A 21,104-nucleotide genomic window follows, 5' to 3' on the forward strand; every position below is an offset into this window, starting at 1 on the left:
AGGATACTTAACAAAAATGACAGTGGAAAGCTTGTTCCCCTCCATACTGGCATAGAGATTGCTGGTATTTCAAGCAGGCAAAGCTTCTCTGCTTCCCAAATGAAGAATGGAAAGCTGGAACACCATCCTGGAGTAAAGAGACAGGTGCCAGTGGGTAAAAAAAGAAAGCTTTTGTTCTCATTGACTGTGTTCATCTAAATGGAAAATCCAGGCAAGGAGGCTGGAGAGCCTGCAGTTCACAGTGCCAGGTCTCCTGGTTTCTAATTTTAGAACAAAGTACTCCTGCCCACACCGCTTTTCCTAAACACCCCTGTTACACTTATTTTCAGAGGATGATTTCACGAGGCCTCAGAGAAGCAGGGACTGGCAACTATAGTAAAAGAACTATCATTTTTTCTTATCAGGGTAGAGTACAGAGTGGATGTGGTCAGCACTGTTTTAGAAAGCACTGGCTCCAGTGTGTGACAGGATTTGTACTCTCCTACAAGAGTGCAAAGGAAATAAAACCATGTGACAGAAAGGGTAGTGTTGGGTGTAAGGTCTGGGTTCTGGGCCTGAGCAAACTCTCCATCCTTTATGGACATCTGTTTTTCCTGCCCACTCTTGCTGCCTGGATCATCACATTTAACAGCCCTGTTGCTGCAGAGTCTGTTGTGGTGTTGGACACCTCACAACCTTTATATCTGTATAAATCAAATGCTGGCAGAGACTCGCTTTTAAACCCAGACAGGCTGGTGATTCTGTTACCACTCCTGCTGCACCCAACTTCTTTCGTTTCTTCTCCGATGTATCAACAGTTTCACATCTTTTCTTTATTTAGGTTGCAAAGGTTTGTGTTTAGTGGCAACCAGCCCTCCTTGCCAATGGGAAATAGCCCCTTTGCAGGCAGTAGGGCACCTCTCTCTTTCACACCCATTAACTGAGGCCTCTTGGAGTGGGTGGCTGTCTAGCAGCTCTGAGTAAGCTACAAGAGGATGTCATCACTGCCAGACTTGGCCCAGCTTAATGTCAACCAAGACACTGTGGGGGAAGCCTGACTGCAAACAAAAGCAAAGCCAACTGCACTGTTTGTCCCTGTGCAAATGAAGGCAAAAGCAAACAGAGAAGATTTATAAACTGTTGGGTTTTTTTTCAATATTTCTGATATGATAAAGAGACATGTTGTTCTTCTGAGAACTGCAAGCCTGCAACCGTGTTTTCCTTGGCCATGAGCCCAAAGTTTTGGCTCTACTTTTCTTTTACCAAACATGAGTCCTCTGGGATGATTCACTGGTTCTTAGTGGGCTGCAGCTGCTGAGCCAGGAAAAGGAGCCCTTGGTGCACAGAAGAGGAATCAGGAGATGATGTGTCATGTGGGTTACACAGAGAATCAGCATCACTTCCTACAGCCAGCCAGTGCAGACTGCATGCAGAGGACCTGCTGGTCTGGAGGAGATGGAAATGAAGCCAGGACTTCCCAGGACCTACTGGTACATCTTATCTCTGGTGAGCATCTGAGAGTCCACGTGTCTCCACCAGAAGCTCCACTTCAGCAATTCAGGTACTTAAATGAGCGGCAGCAATTAATCTCTGTAAATCTGGATCCTCAGTCATCACCAGCTCCCTACTGCAACATTTTAACCCCCTTCTCCATTCTCTCACACCCCAGGAGAACCACGAGACTTACACAAGGGGAGCATGTGGCTGGAGACCTCTGAGCCAAGCATTTCATAGAATCATAGAATCGTTTAGGTTGGAAAAGACCTCGAAGGTCATGGAGTCCAACCATTAACCCAGCACTGCCACATCCACCACTAAGCTGTGTCCCTGAGCACCAAATTTACATCTGTTATCTGTTAAATCCCTCCGGGGATGGTGACTTCACCACTTCCCCGGGGCAGCCTGTTCCTGCTTGGTTTCCTCTTATGAGAGTAGTTGAATGAAAAAAAAGGACAATTCAGTGAGTAAGGGATGTGTGGTCACTGGTGTCCAGTGTCATCTTAAGGAAACTATAGGATGAGACAAAGCCTCTTCACTTCAGCCTCTTAGTGGTGAGAACTAAATACACTAATTATTGCTAATCTACAGCTCACTTGTTGTCGGTCAGCAGGTGACGAGCTCTCTGCAAAGCTGGTTCCTGTGCCACTGGCCATCCTATCGCAGCCTTGGCATTTGAAGGATAAACACTAACCAACACTAAGAGCTGGGCGAGTGCTGTCCTTTGCAGAGGGTCGGTGTCACCGCGGCTGAGTCTCAGCATAACAGGGCCACGCTGCAACAGATCACAGAATCCCAGAGTCAACTAGGTTGGAAAAGACCTCTGAGATCATCGAGTCCAACCTGTGACCTAATGCCATCCTGTCAACTAGACCATGGCAGTGAGTGCCACATCTAGTCTCTTCTTAAACACCTCCAGGGACGGTGACTCCACCACCTCCCTGGGCAGCCCATTCCAATGCCCAGTCACTCTCTCTTGTAAATAACTTCCTAAGGTCCAACCTAAACCACCCCTGGTGCAGCTTAAGACTGTGCCCTCTTGTCCTACTGCTGGGAGAAGAGACCGACCTCCACCCGGCTACAACCTCCTGATGCTGATGTGTGGAAGAAAAAGAGATTTTCGAGGTTAAAAAACCCCACGCCAATCCAGCAATAAGTGCGCCCGGCCGGGGCAGGACTCTGGAGAGAGGAAAAGCGCTGGTATCCCGGACCGAGAAAAGTGAGATCTCGCCCCGGTCCCGCCGCCCTCCCGGGATGCGGGACGGGACGTGCCCATCCCACGGGGATGCTGCGGGGGCGGACACAGGGAGCCGGGGGCAGGGCGGCTCCTCCCCGGCGGGGCGGGATGAAGGGGCCGGGAAGAGGGACGCAGAGCCGGGCCGGGCGCGGGGCAGAGCCGAGCCGGGAGAGGCAGGACTAACCCCGAGGTACCATGCCCGGGGTGATCATCTGCCTGCTGCGCTGCGACCTGCGCGCCCACGATAACCAGGTATGGGATTTTCCGTGGGGATAGCCCCGCTGGTGGGCAGGATGGGGAGAGATGCCCGCTGCATCCCGCCCCCGGCAGCTCTCACGGGCCTCTCTGTGTTTTTTCCAGGTGCTCCACTGGGCTCAGGGTAACGCAGATTTCGTGATCCCTCTCTACTGCTTCGACCCGCGGCACTACCTGGGCACCCACTGCTTCGGCTTCCCCAAGACAGGGCCCCACCGGCTCCGGTTTTTGCTGGAAAGTGTGAAGGATCTGAGGGAAACGCTCAAGAAAAAAGGAAGGTAGTTGAGAAAGCACTGTGCAAATAACACATATATTTCTGTTTTTCTACTCTTTTTCAACACATACATTTCTGTTTTCCTACTCTTTTTCAACACATGCCTGTGCTCTGAGTCAAATCATGGCCGGTGCTCCGAGCTCTGATGGGGGTTTATTTCTGAGAGCTACAGCCCTTCTGTTAGGTACAGTAAGGTCCCTTATGTAGCCACTGTTCAGATGATTTGCTGTGGTGACTGCACAGGGAACAAAGAGCCATCCAGGCTGTGCCATGTGGGCTTTTGCTTTCTTGAAATCAGATACCACAGATGGGTGTCACCCTCGAGTGCTTTGTCCAGAGCCCTGACAACTGGAGACATGAATGGCAGCCTTTGAGATGTAGGCAATGACTGTGGCATGTGTCCTTTCTTGTCCCTAGGAGTTTTCCCTTGAGACTGACCAACATGGATTCTGGCCTGTGAGACAGGAGAGTTACATCTGTTTATGCCCTGTCCCTCTAAACTCAGTCTGTGGTAGGCTGCACTGTGGTAAGGGGGTCTCCAGAGGAGCCTCCTTTATTATGCCTTTAGAACCATAGTTGGGGTAGACCAGGGCCTGAAGAATCCATTACCAGATAACATCTGGCTTTGCTTAGTAAAAGATCAGAGTCATAGAGCAGTTTGGGTTGGAAGGGACCTTTAAAGGTCATCTAGTCCAACCTCCTGCAATGATCAGGGGCATCTTCAACCAGAACAGGTTCCTCAGAGCCCTGTTCAATCTGACCTTGAATGTTTCCAGGGATGGGGCACCTGGCACTTCTCTGGGCAACCTGGAGAAGTCACATCAGCCAGCTCTTCAATCACTAGTGTGTGAGGGTGAAGAGATTCACTTTTAGGTAACAGCCTGGCTTTGTGCCCAGTGATCCTTTCTAAGGCATCCAGAGAGTCAGAAATATGTTTGACACAAACTAAGCCCCAGAGGCTTACAAACTCTGTTCACTGGCTCCTAAAAAATGCAGGCTAGTCAAATCCTGTCTGTCTGCCTCCACACAGGGTCTGTGCTCCGTAGAGAACTAGTCCGTGGGTGCCTGCCTGGACTCAGACAAGGAGTTCCTATACACATAAATAACAACAACTCAGGCCAATATTTTGTGTTTGTAGTACCCTGGTTGTGAGGAAGGGGAAGCCAGAAGATGTGGTCCGTGATCTGATTACTCAGCTGGGCTCTGTCAGCGCTGTGGCTTTCCACGAAGAGGTAAAGGAAATACTGAAGTGACATAGTTAAAAGATAAAATTAGGTTGCAAAGGTTTCTTTCACAACCAAATGGTGATGCAGATCCTGTGTGTTCAGGGCCTTTCGTGGCGGTGGTGATGTTAACCTTGGGGAAACTGGATAGTTCCTGGGATGGGGATGGTGTAGGCTCTGGCTGTGGGAGTCCTTGCTGGGGCAGAGATTGTATGTGTGCATCCAAAGGGACGGAGCTAAACGTGGAGATGAAGGAGGAGGGCAGGACAAGGGACCAGGGTCTTTGTGCACGTGGGAGCTGGGGCTGTGCAGCCCTGGCCTCACTATTTTGATCTCCCTAGGCCACGCAGGAGGAGCTGGATGTGGAGAAGGGGCTGTGCCAGGTGTGTAAGCAGCATGGGGTGAAGATTCAGACGTTCTGGGCATCCACGCTGTATCATCGGGATGACCTTCCCTTCAGGCCTATTGCCAGGTGGGCTGCTCCATGGTGTCACTCACTCCTGCACTGTCCCACTTGTTTCTCACTCCAATGAACTCTTCAGGAGGGCTCCCAGTCATCTGGTCCCACAGGGAAGGGACCCATTATGTGCTTATGGCACATCAGGGGGAAGGGGCACATTCATCCCTCTGCACTAGCAGCATTTCCACTTCAATATCCATAAAGCCAAGGTGTGTGTTTGAGCATTTACTGAGGACTGATTTCTCTTTGCCCTTCCAGCAGTTTGGACCAGCACAGTCTGGATACTCAGTCTGCAGTCCTCAAAATCCTTGTGACATAGAATCATAGAATTGTTTAGGTCAAAAAAGACCTTAAAAGATCACAATTAACCCAGAACTGCCAAGCCCACCACTAAACCTTATCCCTAAGTGCCACATCTACACTTTTAAATACCTCCAGGGATGGGGACTCAACCACATCTCTGGGTGGCCTGTGGGATTCTTAATTACCCTTTCAGTGATTTCCCTAATATCTGATCTAAACCTCCCTGGCACAACTTGAGGCCATTTCCTCTGCTCCTGTCACTTGTTATCTGGGAGAAGAGACCGAGAAGAGCCTCCCTTGAGGCTACAACCTCCTTTCACGTTGTAGGAAGCAACAGGGTCCCCCTTGAGCCTCCTTTTCTCCAGGCTGAGCCCCTCCAGCTCCCTCAGCTGCTGCTCACCAGACTTGTGCTCCAGACCCTTCCCCAGCTCTGTTCCCTTCTCTGGATGTGCTCCAGCACCGCAATGTCCTTCCTGTAGTGAGGGGCCCAGAACTGAACTCAGGATTTGAGGTGCCTCACCAATGCCAAGTACAGGGGGATGGTCACTGCACTGGTCCTGCTGGCCCACTATTGGTGACACTCCTGGGCCACTGGCCTGGATTGCTCCATTACCCCCTCTGACTGAAGGCATCTGCCTATGACAGCAGCCCTTTGCCTGTGGACTCTTTCATGGCTCCCTCAGTAGTCACATGGGGTGTAGTTGATGGAGTTTTGAGTGATCCATGGTATTCTGTAGAAAATGTATAAAATAGGGCAGAATAATCAGGCCATGAAAGTGCCTTTTTCTCTCCTTTGACTGAAAAGGCACCAGGAGGTTGCAGATTTTTACACTGAGGTCAGCCTTGTGTGTTAATCAGAAGTTAGGTGAGAGAAATCTGGCCCTCATGGACACGCCTTCAATTGAAAAGGCACAATTTGCATCAGAAGCAGAAAGAAATTGGGCAAAGGGCTGAACTTCTGAAGGCTGCTAGCCCCGGGGGCATCTTCCTCTATTGTGCCTGGCAGGATACAAATAGAGAGGTATCACAGAGGTGTGCTCTGCCCCAGGGGAGCACAGCCTGGAATGCTAATCCTCCCCCTGTGGAAGGTGTGTGAGTGCTGTGTGCAGGGGCCGAGGAAACCACCCTGCAGGGACCTGACTGTGCTGTCACTTGTGCAGGTTGCCCGATGTCTACACCCATTTCCGAAGGGCGGTGGAATCCGAGGCGAAGGTCCGGCCAACCCTGCGGATGGCAGAGCAGCTAAAGCCTCTGCCTCCAGGGCTGGAAGAAGGGTGCATCCCTACAATGGAGGATTTCGGACAGAAGGGTAAGAAAACTCAGTTTGGCAGTTGCTCCCATGAAATCCCACCTAGATTCTGTTCTTAAATATATCCTGCTTAGATCTGTTTTTAAAAACGTGGTTTTGCAAAGTAAATTGGCTGCTTCGGATTCCCAGGACACAGACATTCAGCCAAGGTGAAGCAGGCACCTGTACTGGCTGCACTTGAGATCTGGTGGTTAATATAAACCAGACATCTTGCACTGCACATCATATTCTCTCACAGAAAAGATGTCTCCTTGTAAAGATGGAGAGGCAACTTGCGCTCAGGAGATAAATAAAAAAGAGGAGATTTACATTAAATGTTAGGAAGAAATTCTTCCCTGTGAGGGTGGTGAGGCCCTGGCACAGGTTGCCCAGAGAAGCTGTAGCTGCCCCATCCCTGGAAGTGTCCAAGGCCAGGTTGGAGAGGGCTTGGAGCAACCTGGGCTAGTGGAAGGTGTCCCTACCCATGGCAGGAGATGGAATGAGATGATCTTTAAGGTCCCTTCCAACCCAACCCATTTTGTGATTCTATGATTCTATGATATGTCTCTTTCTGAGAATCAAGACATGGAGGCAGTGGTTGCCCTTTCAGCTGTAACTAAACCTCTGCCCACTCATACAGCAAATGAAGGTAAATTCCCTGTGGAGGAGCTGCCCTGCAGCTGGGTAGAAAACATCTTCTTAGTGCTTTTTAATATGTTTGATGTGACCCTTATTTTAAAGGAAGACCTTATATCCTGAAAGCAGACATCCCTACTGCTGAACATCCCTAGATTTTAAGCTCCCTACCTTTCCAAGGGGGTAACAACGTGATGGTGTTTTCTGTGGCAGATCCTGTGACTGATCCACGAACATCCTTCCCCTGCAGTGGAGGAGAGACCCAGGCTTTAATGAGACTGCAATATTATTTTTGGGACACGGTAACTGTTGCTTTTCCTTGCCTACATCCTCCCCCTTGTACACACGGCTGTGCAAGTGGGTGAGGCTGCAATTTCACTTCCTAATAATATTTCCTTAGCTCCTATATAACACTTTGCAAAGGAGGGAAATAGCATTATTTCAGTTTTTCAGAGGGACAGAAGTCATCCAGGAACTGGATTGGCCACCCCTCTGAAGTTCCTTTTTTCCGTTAATTTTTGGGAATTGGGCCAAAATTTTTTAGCTCCTTTGTCTTGATTTGCCTTTTCTCATGTCCCATGTCATCAGCAAAGTAGTTCCCTCATTTTGGAGGAGTGAAAAGTGGCCTGAAGGGGCTGCACTTGCAATTGGGGTGAGGAACAACTAACCTAAGTTCTGCCCACAGTTATAAATAGTTGGAGGTTCCTGTAGTCTGGTTTGAAAACTTGCAGCCAATAAGTACAGCTGCTTCTTGCTCCCTTGCTTTGGTGGATGGAGTGAAGCTGCTGTTGACTGCAGCCAGTTTTTGGATTTCTTCCTGGCCTAGTTTGAGGAACTGCCTTAAATTTGCCTTGTGTGAATTCAAAGACACGTGTGCTGATTTCCAACAGCATCAGATCCCACCAGCTTTGTGGATAAAGGGGGGGAGCATCTCTCAGGCTGAGATGGGTTAGGAACTGTGCTGTGTCCGGTGCCTCAGGGTATCCTTTCTGCTGTGCTGAGGGAGTTCCTGCATTCCTTTGCTGTTGGGGATCATTGTCCTGGTTTAACCCCGGGAGGTGCAGCCCTAAGCAGCTGCTCCCTCAGTCCCTGCCAGTGGGATGGAGGAGAGATTCAGAAGGGTAGAAGTTGAGAAAAGTTGTGGGTTGAGGTAAAGACAGTTAATTAGGGAAAGCAAAAGCTTTTTGCATAGGCAAAGCTGAGTAAGGATTCATTTAATACTTGCCATCAGTGGGCAGGTGCTCAGCCATTCCCAGGAAAGCAGGGCTCTACCATGTGTGAGAGTTACTTGGGAAGACAAACAGGCAGCACTCCAAACATCCCCCTTTCCTCCTTACCCAGCTTTGTGTGCTGAGCATGACATCCTATGGTCTGGGATACCCCTTGGGCCAGTTGGGGTCAGCTGTCCTGGCTGTGTCCCCTCCCACCTCCCTGTGCACCCCTAGCCTACTCAGGGTGGGGTGGTGAGAGAGGCAGAAAGGGCCTTGAGGCTGTGTGAGCCCTACTCAGCAATAACGAAAACACTGGTGTGCTATCAGCACTGCTTTTAGCACAAATCCAAAACAGCCCCAGACCAGCTACAGTGGAGAAAATTAACTCCATCGCAGCCAAAATGAGCACAGGCACGCACAGCTTCTACTCTTGGTCAAGCATTAATACAACCAGTGCAGGAAAACCTGTTCCTTCTTTTTTTGTAATGCAAATATTGTCTTCCCCAGCGAGGTAGAACAGCCCCTTAGCAATTGTAACCTGTGCAGTGAAGGAAAGATCTGGATTCCCTGTGTCCCCTGCACTGTCCATGGAGGCTCAGAAAATGGAAGATGTGCACCCTGCTGTAAATGTGGGTTCCTGCAGCTGAGTGCTGGGAGCTGTCAGACTCAGGTTCTCAAACCCAAACAAGCAGCCACATGGACAAGGGAGTTCCACTGGGGCTTGGAAGTGCGTTATTGATCCAGAGTCAGACGGGAATGGGCAGGGAGCAAGCACAACCAGGTGCACAGTGCTTGTGGAAGGAAACGTGCTGCAGGCTGAACCGGGGAGCACAGCTCGTGACACACATCCCACAGCTATAATGAAAACTGTTGGCCTGATTGATTCCTGTGCGCTGGAGGCAGGAATTTGGCAGCTGTGTAATCCTTGCAGGCAGCCATGAGAGGGAGCCCAGCCCTGCCAGATTGCTCTGCCTCCAGAAGGAGAGAAAACACATTTAGCAGGTTGTTTGTAAAGTGTTCAAACCTTTTGTTCTTTTGCTCACACAGAACCTGGTTGCATCTTACAAGGAGTCTCGGAATGGGCTGGTGGGAATGGATTACTCAACCAAATTTGCACCATGGTAAAGACTTTTGTTGTGGAAAACTCCTTTTCTGCTCCCATTCCAAACTGATGTTACCTGTCTGCTGAGTGCTACTGGGCATGGGTAGGGGTCTGGGTGTGGTTCCCTGGGAACATTCCTGCTATTAGGAACTGCTGCACTGTGCCAAGAGCCCTGTGTGCTGGGACCACCAATGTGGGCAGGGCACAGGAGGGACTCACCACTTGCCTTTGGCTTCATGCTGTCTTATGTGTGAGGGGTGGTTGGGAGCAGGCAGGGAAGCAGCACGGCTTCCATGTGTTGAGAGGGTTGTAGCAGAACTCGATCCAGTCCTGGTTTCCTGAACACTGTGGGGCAAGTCACCTCATCTCACTGCCATTGTCTTCTTCTGTGGGTAGAAGAGACACTTCTGATTATTCCTATTGCAAAAGGATCTCTTCTTTGCTGACTCCTGGTTAGGTGGTTTAGTCTCTGGTGCTGGAAGGGGCAGAGTTAATTCCAGACTGAAACTGCAGCAGCAGAACCCAGTTCAGCCTAAGGTGAGAGCATCTGGAGTGTTGTCCCGACAGAATTGTGATGTGAAACTGTTTTCTGAGGCTGTTACAGGTCAGGATTTCTTGTTTTCACCTAGCTTTGTGCTCTGATGGTTGCAGTGGATGGCTCCATCTGGTGGCACTTCGGAATTCCAGTCGGGATCCCAGGACCACTGAAGCTGCACAAGTTTATTTGTGGCTCCGCTCGAGTTTTTCCAAGCTGGCCATTTGCCCAGAGCAGACCGTCCAGATCTGCCTGCCCCAAAATGTTCCTCTGTCAGATAATCAAAATCAGAGTGGCTCAGATTGCAGCCAGTCATTCCCATCTCATGCTGGCCATTTCTAAGTGTCAGAACTGGTCAACAACTAAGGAAAAACTCTTCAGGCTCTTTCTTCCTGTTTTCCAGAATTCATTAGAACATCAAATGTTTCCACAAGCCATAGTGGAAATGGCAGTTAAATGCATTTCTAGGAAAAATCAAGGTAAAAGTTGTTCCTTAACCCTTGCGTGGTGGGGTTGGAGTCTGGAAGCTCTTTCCTGTCTTGCACAGCACTTATTTGGAACAAATGGAAGGAGCCCAGTGGGTTGAAATGCCAGAGTGGGGTTTGATTCCCTAGGTTTCCTGCCCGGCCTCAGATTTTCAGCAAGCCTTCTGTGGTTGCTCAGATAAGACGTTGAGGTTCTGCAGGAAAAGGAGCCCTGGCATATAATAAGGAGGTTTGTAGTGTAAGGACAGGTAGGACAGGTGACACAGAGGTTGGCATTTGAGATCCACTTTGGGTTTGTCACCGGTGCACTAAGTCACCAGCTGATCAAATCATTCAGGCAAAACTTGTCAAACTTGTGTGAAATGATTTGTCTCCGTAGCTTGGAGGCTCCTGTAACAGCCATATGCTGGGAAGGGGAGGATTTTGTTTCTTGGAAGAGAATTCTCTCTCTTGAGGAGTTGCAAAGAAGTTGCACAACTTGATTAAAGCCGTTTGGGGCAGAACTGCAAACCCAGCAAAACCTTTTAGGCAACAACTCAACACAAAACTGCCCCTCCACTCCCTCTGAGCTGTGAGTCCTGCATGGCATTCAGGACACAATTCCTGTGCTTTCAGGCTGGCGCTGGGCTGCATCTCACCTCGATACATCTATGAGCAGATCCAGAAGTATGAAAGAGAGAGAACAGCAAATCAGAGCACATACTGGTATGTCCTTGCACCATCAGCATGTAGTTTTCTCTGAATGGGAAACCAGCATCTCACACACAGGAGTGTGATTTGTTAACTCCCCTTAATTAATGTTTGTTTTTCCTGTGCCTGCTGCCTGGTTCCTCTGGGTTGCACCGCAGTTCTGTTTCAGGATTTATTAGTCTGCCTTTGACACTCAGAGGCTTTAGGCACTTTGCAAGTAGAGATTATGAATGCCAGTTGTCATTATTATTGCTGGGAAATTGTGGTTTATGATTTTTAAAAATGATCTCAGTAAATCAGCACCATCTGTCTCTGTATTGTTATTATGGGCTAGATGAGAAGGAAGAATGATTTACAAATAAAAGCTAAATGGTTTCTCATGCCAAGGATACGAGCAGAGTTTCACTCCAAAGTCTCAGCAACTGTGTGACTTGTACAAATCACTCTCATGGAGTAGCAGGTTCATGTTAGAGCCTGGCCTAACACTAGACCCGGATGGGAATAAAAACCCAAACCAGAAAGTCTGTGCAAACTCTAGAACTGCATATTCATGTTGGTTTGTTACATTTGCAGTATGTCAAACAGCACAGTGGTTGGTGAAGAACGGGCAGAACGTTGCCAAGAATTCTGGCCAAAATACTCAGTTTCATTAAAATTCAAATGACAGATAAAATATCAACACTCTTCAAGTGTGTGTTTGGGGTTGTTTTTTTCTTAGAAGACTCTTAGAAGAGAGGCAAGATTTCAAGAAATGAACATACTCATGTTTTTCCATCTAATAGCCAGCCTGCTGGCAGCTGAGGTGCCGTGGTGATTTTAGCATTTTAAAGTGATTAATAATTATAAAAGCGAATCTGTCAAGCTCCCAGGCACTGCAGACAATGGTACAGTAAAGTACAGGTCGTGGTGGCTGCACATGAGGGACTCCTTGAACCTCAGCCTTATGACACCAGTTTTTAGCATTTGGTCAGTGTCTTGTTTTGTAATGAGATTTTCCAGAAAGATCTTATCGGCCTAAACATCAGCTGAGCAGAATGTTTCCAGTGTGCCCGAGAGCTGAAGCAGGCCTCAGAGGCTGAGGTGGGCCTGTCACCTGATCTCACGAGCTAGAGCACTATAAACCACTTTTGAAAGGTGTCTTTAAGTCCCTCACAAGGGTTATTGCTTAAACCAAGGCAAAGCTCTCAGGAATGTGCTGACACACTTGTTCATGAGGAAGTGTGAAGCTGAATCAGGCCCTCGCCCTGCTCTTGGGACGATTGCATCCCGCTAGGGATGGATGAAAAACGCGTTTCCTGAAATTCTGCTCCTGCACTCGAGCTAAGGGAAGCTTCCCAGGTGATTCACGCAAAGTTTGCTTTCCCCATAGTCATCCAGCTGCAAAGCCAGGTTAGTAGGCTTGGGAAAGAACTGTTATCATGGGAAGGTCCATGAAATTGGGGATAAACCTCACGGTGTTGATGATGGGTGCTGTGGAAGCAAAATCCCAATTCAGTAATTTCATCTGACCCGCAGTGAAATACAGACATGGCTTTGTGTTTCAGGGTCCTGTTTGAGCTGCTGTGGAGGGATTACTTTCGGTTCGTGGCCCTGAAGTACAGCAGGAGGATTTTCTCACCAAGGGGTGTGTATGGATCGCTGCATTTGGAGAGGAAAGGTGCAGTCTTACCACAGGGAAAGTAAGAGAATGGGCTGCTGCCATTAAGTTGTACAAATGTTCTTCTCAAAGCAGTGGTGTGACCACCATGGTGCTGAACACTCTGCAGACACTGAGCCCCACACCTGATATGGGGAGGATTATTAACACACATCTGTGGGAAACAGCAGAACAATCAGAGTGAAGATGCTGTTTCCAGAGACATTCCACCCTTGGGTAGAATCCAGGCTCCAGGCTTGCCCACGTTCACCGGAGAATCTGGGACAGAGCAGGAACTGACCCAGGAGTGTGAATCCCTAGAAACCAGATATTCTTTCTGCCTCACACTGCATAGGAATCAGAGTGAGATTCAGCTCCAGCCCCAGTGACTCATGTGCAGGAGTCTGCACCTGAACTGGGGGTCTGAACTCTCCATGCAACCACAAATATCCAGCCCATATGTCAGGAAACCCTAAGAGGGGGATGCCTGTGCTGGGTGAGCTGTTCTCCAGGTGACGTAGCTGCCTGTACCTGAGCAGAGAGCACTGCTCTATATGCTGTAGGTCAGAGCCTGACATCCAGCTTTAGCTGCAGAGGCTGTGTCACATCTGCCAGGCCTGTGGGGCTGTTTTGATGGCACTGGAAGCCAGTGGTGAGCTAGAGCTGAGTTGTCCCTGCTGCCTCCGTTCCACTGTACAGAAGGCTGTAATTGCCATTGGATCCTGCAAACATTAAATCATCTCCCTCATCTGTTCCTACCCCACTGCAAGGACAAAGTGTTGCCTGGGGCTTCTGCCAGGTAGTTCTTGGTTTAGTATCTGCTACAGAAGCAGATTTCACATAAACGTTGTCCTGGAGTAAAACTGAACAAGAAAATACTGTCTTGGGCCAGGGCACATCTCCTGCCACTTGTGAAGTCTGAGTTGGTTTTAATTAAAAAAAAAAAAAAAAAATAGAAAACATCAACAAAAGAAATAATCAAAATCTGTTAGGGCTTGAGCATCCTCTGTATATAAAAGATACCCTTTGCAACACTTGGAAGGAGGAATGGGTCGTCTCTAAACCCTTGCAGAAGGTTTCTTTATAATGGCACTGAGAGGATGAGCTTTACCCTAATGCCTTGTGTCAGCCAAGGTGCCTCAGGCTGTGTTGTTGTGTGAGTAACTGCCTGCGTCAGTATTTCTTCATCAGCAGTTCATTATTTTTCTCAACAGGGCTTCAAAGTAAAGAGATACCCTGGAAAAAGGACCTTCAGCTCTTTGACTGTTGGAAAGGTCAGTAGAAACCGCAGGTTTGGCTGGGTGTGCTTTTGGTTTCCAGGTGCCTGTGTGTTCACACCTGCCCTAACGCTGGCTGGGTCTCTGTAGGGAGCTGTCATTTCAACTGGCACCACCAGTGTGTGAGGGTGTGTGCAGGATTCTTGGCTTCCCTTGCCAGACTGAGCACCGTACAGGAGCAGGGCCACAGGGTGTCATGAGTGGCCAGGTTCTGCAGTTAGGTTTTCCTGCCCAAGGGGGAGTGTTTGTCACCTGCTGGTCCCTTCTGTTTAGTCACACAGAGGCTGACCAGCCCTTCTTATCAATGTTAGATTGCCATGCCTACATTTGGTTTTTTGTTTGTTTTTGGTTACAAGGTTAAAGCAAACTTAGAAGGAACCAAATCTTTTGTAATCCCATAGCCTTTTCTTTAGCTTTTATATTGTAACATGAATAGCAAGCATAAGATCTCAAAACTTAGAGAGATTAACAGATTGAAGCATCAGAATCAGTGAAATACACGCCTATATTTCTTTTTTCATGTTAATGCCACGTGTATCCATTTGCACACAGGATACAATAAATCACGCAGACACAATAAATCTTTTCCTTAACAATAGACAAACTCTCTACTTTTCAGATACTAACCCTTGGAGATTTGTCCAGTACATCCCTCTATTAGTCACCTGTCAACAATCTTTCTGTTCTTGGCCCATCTCACTGTTGTCTGTATACTCTACTCTGCAAAATTCCCTGCCATCCACCCGATTGTTTTTCCAGTCTGAGATTTTTCTGTACCGTTGTTTTTTGGTTTGGGTTTTTTTTTCCTTGCCAAAAATTCTCCTTATCTCAACTTCCGGTGTGATTTCCCATTTAATTTCCAGTGGGTCTCAGTGGCTGCACTCCGGCTAAACCTCACTGAAATCCCACCCTGCCACTGTGCACTGGGACCGTCTTTCCCGCTTGGAGGGCTGTGAATGCAGGGCCACGGGCTGGTTTAGGAGTGCCCAAAACTGCCCTCATGTCCCAGCACTGTGTTTTGTCTCCGCAGAGGGCAAAACTGGGGTTCCTTTCGTGGATGCCAACATGCGAGAGCTGAGTGCCACGGGCTTCATGTCGAACAGAGGGCGGCAGAACGTCGCCAGCTTCCTCACCAAGGACCTGGGCCTGGACTGGAGGATGGGGGCAGAATGGTTTGAATACCTGCTGGTAAGACTGAACCCTTTGTGTACCTGGAGTTGTTTGTGCTCCCTGCCCTGAGTGGCAGGCAGGAGAACAGCTCTGATTAATGAGAAAGGATACAGGAGATGATCAGTAATTTTCAGGCTGATCTAGGTCCTTGCATGTGCTGCTTGCAAGGTATGAACTTCCCAAAGCTCGCATAAGTAAAGGGAATTTTGCCACAGTGAAGCTGCCATCAGCCAAGATGTAGCTGGGGAGTTTGCAATAATAGTTTCGATCCTCCACGCAGGGTTTTAGCCAGAGATCTGTCACACTTGAGAAAAACTTTCAAACATAAATTATGTTAACAATGCTCTGATTTGGCCACCCCAGAGGCTGGGGAGGAGGGCAGCCCAGAAATAGAACATAAAAAGAAATGTGTGCTGGCACAGCATCTTTGCATTGATTGCTGTGGACAGGGAAGCCGTGTAGTCAAGAACAGGCAAGTATGGACAATAGCTGGATCAGCTTCCAGAGAGCTCCACCCTGGCCAGAGGCATCCCTCTTCATTCTGGTGAGTTACTGCCAACTGGAGCACCAATTCCTGTCTCATATATCAATCAGCAGCTGTGCAAGCTCAGTTAAATGGCTGGGTCACTTCTCTGACCTCAGTCCCCATAGATCCTTCTGGTACTGACTGAAAAAGGCCAAATACTCACGTCAGCCTCACATTAAAGATCTTGTGTGTGGGATACAAGAGGCTACTGGTGGTCAGGGAACTCTGCTCACTAGGAGTACTGAAGGGATAGAGAAAGCCTGGTTGCCTCGCCATTATCTGCAATTAAAAGAGCTTTTTTTTGGTTAATGTAGATTTTTTTTTTTTGAGCTTCCTTGGAGCTGGGCTCTGACATGGCTTTGGCTTCAGGAGGAAGATCTGTGTGCTCTTCCCATGCCAGTGCTGTGAGCAGCAGCGGGCTGGCACAAAAACACTGTGCATGACTTCAGGATCCTCCAGAAGGGGTTTTGGTAGCTCCATGTAATGATGCTTCTCCAGATAAGAGCAAGAACCTTCCAGGTCCTATTCTATAAGTGAGGAAGACCTGGAAGGTCTCATACTAGAAAGATGCTCCCTGTGTTACCTACCTTTATTACTACAGACATGGATGTTGCTGGAAGCAGGATTTAGCACTCTGCACTGGCCCTTGCACCTCGGGAAGTCCCAGGTGCTGATGGCCACTGTAGGTTGGTGTGGCACAGGCTGATCCTTGTGCCCTTCTGTCCCATCCTTTCAGCTTGTGTCCAGCTCTGTTACTGTAACCTGGTGGCATTCCCAGAGTAGCCTACAGGACACATCAGCTTGGTGGGGGAGACATGGCCGTAGGAGGGCAGAGGCCTGTACAGAGCTGAAATTGGTCTCACTTGCCTCTAAAAAGGGAAAGCAATGCCTGTTTCATCCCTGCTACTGCCACCAAAGGCCCACCAAGTGTCTGTGTGTGCCATCCACACCAGACGGGCAGGGAGACTGAGGCACAAGCTCTCTGCAACCCACTGAAGCCAGGGGAAAGGCCAGAGACCTCTCGTGTCCTGGACAGAGAATATCTCAGCTCTGACTTCACTGATTTCATTCCCAGGGTCAGGCCCCAAGGAAAGGCAGAGAAACAAACAGAAGAGAATGCCAGGAAGGGGCAAGGCTGAGGGGGAAATGAGCCTGCCTCCTCCAGTCCCCCTTGGATTTGCCCTTACCTCCCACACAGGCTTTCCTGCATTTTAATCACACAATCAGGCCTCCCATAGCATCTTTCTTCCCTTCATCTCATGGGCTGGAGGAAGTGCTGCTGGGAAGGGGAAGCCTGGAGCACAGGGAGCAAAGCTGGCTGCTGATCACCCTGACCCCGGCGTTCAGGGTCTCTGCAGAGAAAGGGGAATTTGGCAGAGCCCATTTCCTGTGCCTTCTGCCATCCAGGTGCATTGAGCTCCTCACTTTAAGGAATGGCTGGGATTTCTGGAAAAATCCCTGTGTGGACTGGTTGTTGCTGTGACTGCAGTAAAGGGAGAACAGCACTGAGCCAGCTCTTTTTGCCATAGCTGCTGCTTTTGCACCACAGACGCCCCTCCTAGGAATGCTCAGAGACCCCACACCCTCTTTGCTATCACTTCCACTCCCCTCCTGAGCTGGGTTGGAATTGTCCTACAACTGGAAAGCTCTTGGTGTTGGATTTAAGCCATGCTCCCCAGCTGAAGAGCCCTTGGACTGGGCCTGTGTTCTGCTCTCATTTGTGCCAGTTCCAGAAGCCTTGTTTCATTTTACAGGAGCATCCTTGAGAGCTTTTTATTTGCTTAGATGAGAAATAACTTCATGAGAGAAAACTGGGAGAAAACTGCAGTGTTTGCATTGTTTGCATCTTTATACACACTGTCATGATTCTATCAGTCTGTGGTGTCTGGGTAACTGGTCAGGAAGGATTTTCTCTCATATTTGAAATGTTCTGGGCTGCTGCTGTTTTAGAATACAAGCACACAAAATCTAGGGCTTGTTGTTGTGAAGTCTGCCAGACAATGGCAGAAAGAGAAGGATTTTCTTTGAAAAAGGGAAATTGAGAAAGAGATTTTGGTCAGACTTTTATAGATCTCACTGACTTAAGGACCATGAAGTGAAGTGACCTGGGAAGCTGATCCCAGGTGTAAAAAGCAGCCAGATGTCTGTACCTACAACTTGGGAGGGCTCTGACCACCCCAGAGTGATTGCCATTTAAGGAATTTTTCCCTTGAGCTAAGGGGTGGACGGGGAGAGAAGACTCACTTAGGGCCAGCCCAGCTCTTCTCACTGTTTTCTCCCTCTGTTCTCAAGGTGGATTACGATGTTTGTAGCAATTATGGCAACTGGTTATACAACGCTGGCATTGGCAACGACCCACGGGACAACAGGAAGTTTAACGTGATTAAACAAGGCCTGGATTACGATGGGAATGTAAGTCTTGTTTGGCTGTTTCACAGTGAAGGACAGGTGGTATTTTCGGGGAGCAGAGGAGATCAATCTGCTGTGTGGCTACTGCTGCAAAAGCAGTTCTGTGTCTCCTTGCCAACAGCCAGGCAGGTTCCTTGTTGCACACAGGAAGATGTGACGCTGACAATCTGCTGCTGTCCCCAGGGAGGCTGGTGCTTCACACACCCTCCCTCCCCTGGTCTGTGTGTTCAGTGTTTCATCACCATTTCTTCTGGGTCACAGCCATATCCCATCAGTGCCTCACACAGACGTTTCCCTGAGCACAGAGCAGCTTCTTGGAGAACTCAGGGGGACCAGAGAGACAGAGCTGCTCTTTGGGAGGTGCTGGAGAGTAGATTAAACCTGTGACTCCTCTGACTCTTTAAGTGGTGGGAGCAGATAAACTGCTCACATACTGGATTACCTGCTCCCACACTATTCCTTAGCTTCTTGGCAGGCTGTACTATTGCCTGTCAGCGCTGTAGCTGGCAGGATTTGACAAGAAATCAGAAATTAGTCCTATGAAGGGACACAGAAGTAGAGTTAATAGGAGAGATTCAGGAAGACAAGAGTGTGCAGCTGAGCTAGTCATCCTCATTTCCTTCAGTCACTGGAAACTTCTTGGGAGTGACTTCATCACAGGATGTCCTAAACAGGACAGGTGAACAGTACCAAAAATGCACCTCTGTCTCCCTCCTCTGCCTGCAGAGTGATCCTGGGAGAACTCCAGCATCCAAGTCTCTCTTTAGGCACTAATGCAGGAGGGGCTAAGGGTTGTCAGAAGTAACTGATGCTGTACTATACCAGCTTCTCTACCTGGAAATCCAGCTTCTCTCTTTCCTGTTGAGAAACATCCTTGCCGGGAAGCACTTGGAGGTTGTTACTGAATGGATCCTGTCCCATTGGTTCTGTTTGCAGGGGGATTACGTCCGGCTGTGGGTCCCAGAGCTACAGGGCATAAAGGGAGCAGATATCCACAGCCCTTGGGCACTGAGTAGTGCTGCTCTCTCCCAAGCAGGAGTAACTCTAGGTGAGACCTACCCACAGCCAGTTGTGACAGCCCCAGAGTGGAGCCGACACATCAGGCAGAGGCCTGTGAGTACTGGGAAGGTTGGGATGGGGTGGGAGGGCTCCAGGGGGGCTGGTCTGTGTCTGTAGGAATGTCTGGGAGTTCTGCTCTTCTGTCTTGGGTGAAAAGGGAAAAATGGCTTTAATGCAAAGTCACGTTACCTCACAGCAATGGTGCAGCTCTGCACAGGGACTCTGCAGCCAGGGTTATTTAGCTCTGTCTGTCCTACCTGCTGTGGAGAATGATGTAAATTTTAGCTGCTTCTCCATCCCATCAGCCTTGTATAGTCAGCAGGGCTTAGCCAGAGCATGTCCTTCAGAGCATCCTTCCTGGCATCCCCACTGGCCAGCAGGGAGGGATGGGGAATCTCCAAGGCCTCCATAGCTTGACCACCCCCTGATGTAGGTGGACAGAAAGGAGCCAACTCACTGTCCTCTGTGTTCAGGAGGTGGAAAAACAACCAACTTCCTGCCATGCTTGAGTGAACCCAAACTGGAGTCAGAAGACCTGTAACTATGGGGACTGGCCCTTGCACTTTGCTTTTTGGGTGTATCTCCCCTTTAGAACAGGGACAGACTGAGATACTGATCCTGCAGCATGTCAAGGCTTGTATCTGCTGCCTGGGCTGCTGCTCTTGGAGGAGTTGGGTGTGGAAGGAAATGGATGTAACCAATTCTTGTGTATTACAACGAGTTTTCAGCATTTTGCCTTCCCCCTCTGCATCGTCCCTGCCTCCTCCCAGGTGAGGATACTTTGTGGAGGCTCAAATTTAGATGTCATACTATGTTCAGTGAAGAATGAAGCATGTCTCCATTTCAGGTTTTAATCCCAAGGTGCAGTACCAAATTTTTCAGGCCAGATTCCTTTGCCAAGAGTGGAAAGTTTAGTGGAAGCAAAGCCTTCTGCTTCGGCCATGCTGTTGGAGGGCCTGGATTACTGACCTTCTGGGATCAGAGAAGGGACTCTGTGAAGTAGCTCCTTGGTGAGACACTGGTTTGAGGCAGTGACGAAACTTGAAGCCAAAAAGCTCCTCTGCCAGGCAAGAGTTCCATTTTGATCAACTTTTCCAGCTCACCTTACCAGAAACCCTGGTTTCCTAAATCCAAGCCTAGAGCTGTGCCTGTTGGGCCTTCCTGCCTTTGTAGTGGACCTGGGGAGCAGAAGTGCCCTGTCCACATTTTCTTGCATTTTAGCACTGCTTTGGGACCAGATTCACTCTGAAACATCAGTAAATCTCTCCCTGTTCATGTTTCATTTGCCACAGGGAGGGAGTCCCCATCCCAGGGGCAGGAGGGGACCAGCACAGATGCCAGCACAGCACAAGGACAGAGGGATAGATTTTTACTTCTCTCGCAAGAAAGATGTTTGCTGAAGGCTGGAGGAGCACTCAGCTGGAGGTTTCGCTGCTCAGGATGCCTGGATAATGGTTAATGTCCTTGAACAACCTATGATATGGGTCTGGCCACGGTAAAATAACTCAATCTCCTGTCCAGTGTCCCCTGGGACACCCGCTGGATGTGGGTATTTGGAGGTTGTCTGTCAGCACCTCTTCTTACAAACTGGAGATGATGGTTTGTGTGGCAGGTTTTCAGTCAGAACTGAACTTTCTTATGCTAATTTTTCATGTTTTTAAGCTTTAAAACAACAAATTGTTGTGCAATTAAAAGTTTTGCTGGCGGAATATTTTATTTTCCTCATTTCCACAGAGATCCACAGACAGAGGATGTTCTTTTACTGTGTCTCCTACAATACTTTGGAGAATCAGTATGTTCCTCTTGAAAACTTCTCTGAAGTCTTCACAGCACTCTGTTGCTTTTGGTGCCA

General features: G+C 48.8%; 1 protein-coding gene across 2 annotated transcripts; it reads left to right on the top strand.

Annotated features, from left to right (window-relative positions):
* Positions 1-2,871: 2,871 nt before the first annotated feature.
* LOC113973436 (cryptochrome DASH-like) lies at positions 2,872-20,907 on the top strand. Of its 2 annotated transcripts, none has more exons than XM_027695521.1 (14): positions 2,872-2,965; positions 3,074-3,246; positions 4,381-4,474; positions 4,807-4,937; positions 6,389-6,537; positions 7,366-7,454; positions 9,411-9,484; positions 11,101-11,190; positions 12,720-12,799; positions 14,026-14,085; positions 15,119-15,276; positions 18,077-18,196; positions 19,130-19,306; positions 20,545-20,907. In XM_027695521.1, the coding sequence occupies exons 1-14, from the start codon at positions 2,909-2,911 to the stop codon at positions 20,650-20,652; spliced, it is 1,560 nt and encodes a 519-aa protein (XP_027551322.1). In that variant the 5' UTR covers positions 2,872-2,908; the 3' UTR covers positions 20,653-20,907. The 2 variants fall into 2 exon arrangements, with proteins under 2 accessions (XP_027551322.1, XP_027551321.1); XM_027695520.1 differs by lacking the exon at positions 20,545-20,907 and adding an exon at positions 20,100-20,311.
* Positions 20,908-21,104: the final 197 nt, after the last annotated feature.

The sequence above is a fragment of the Neopelma chrysocephalum genome, unplaced genomic scaffold (genome assembly GCF_003984885.1).
Source record: "Neopelma chrysocephalum unplaced genomic scaffold, ASM398488v2 Primary Assembly neopelma1_101, whole genome shotgun sequence".
NCBI classification, from domain to species: domain Eukaryota; kingdom Metazoa; phylum Chordata; class Aves; order Passeriformes; family Pipridae; genus Neopelma; species Neopelma chrysocephalum.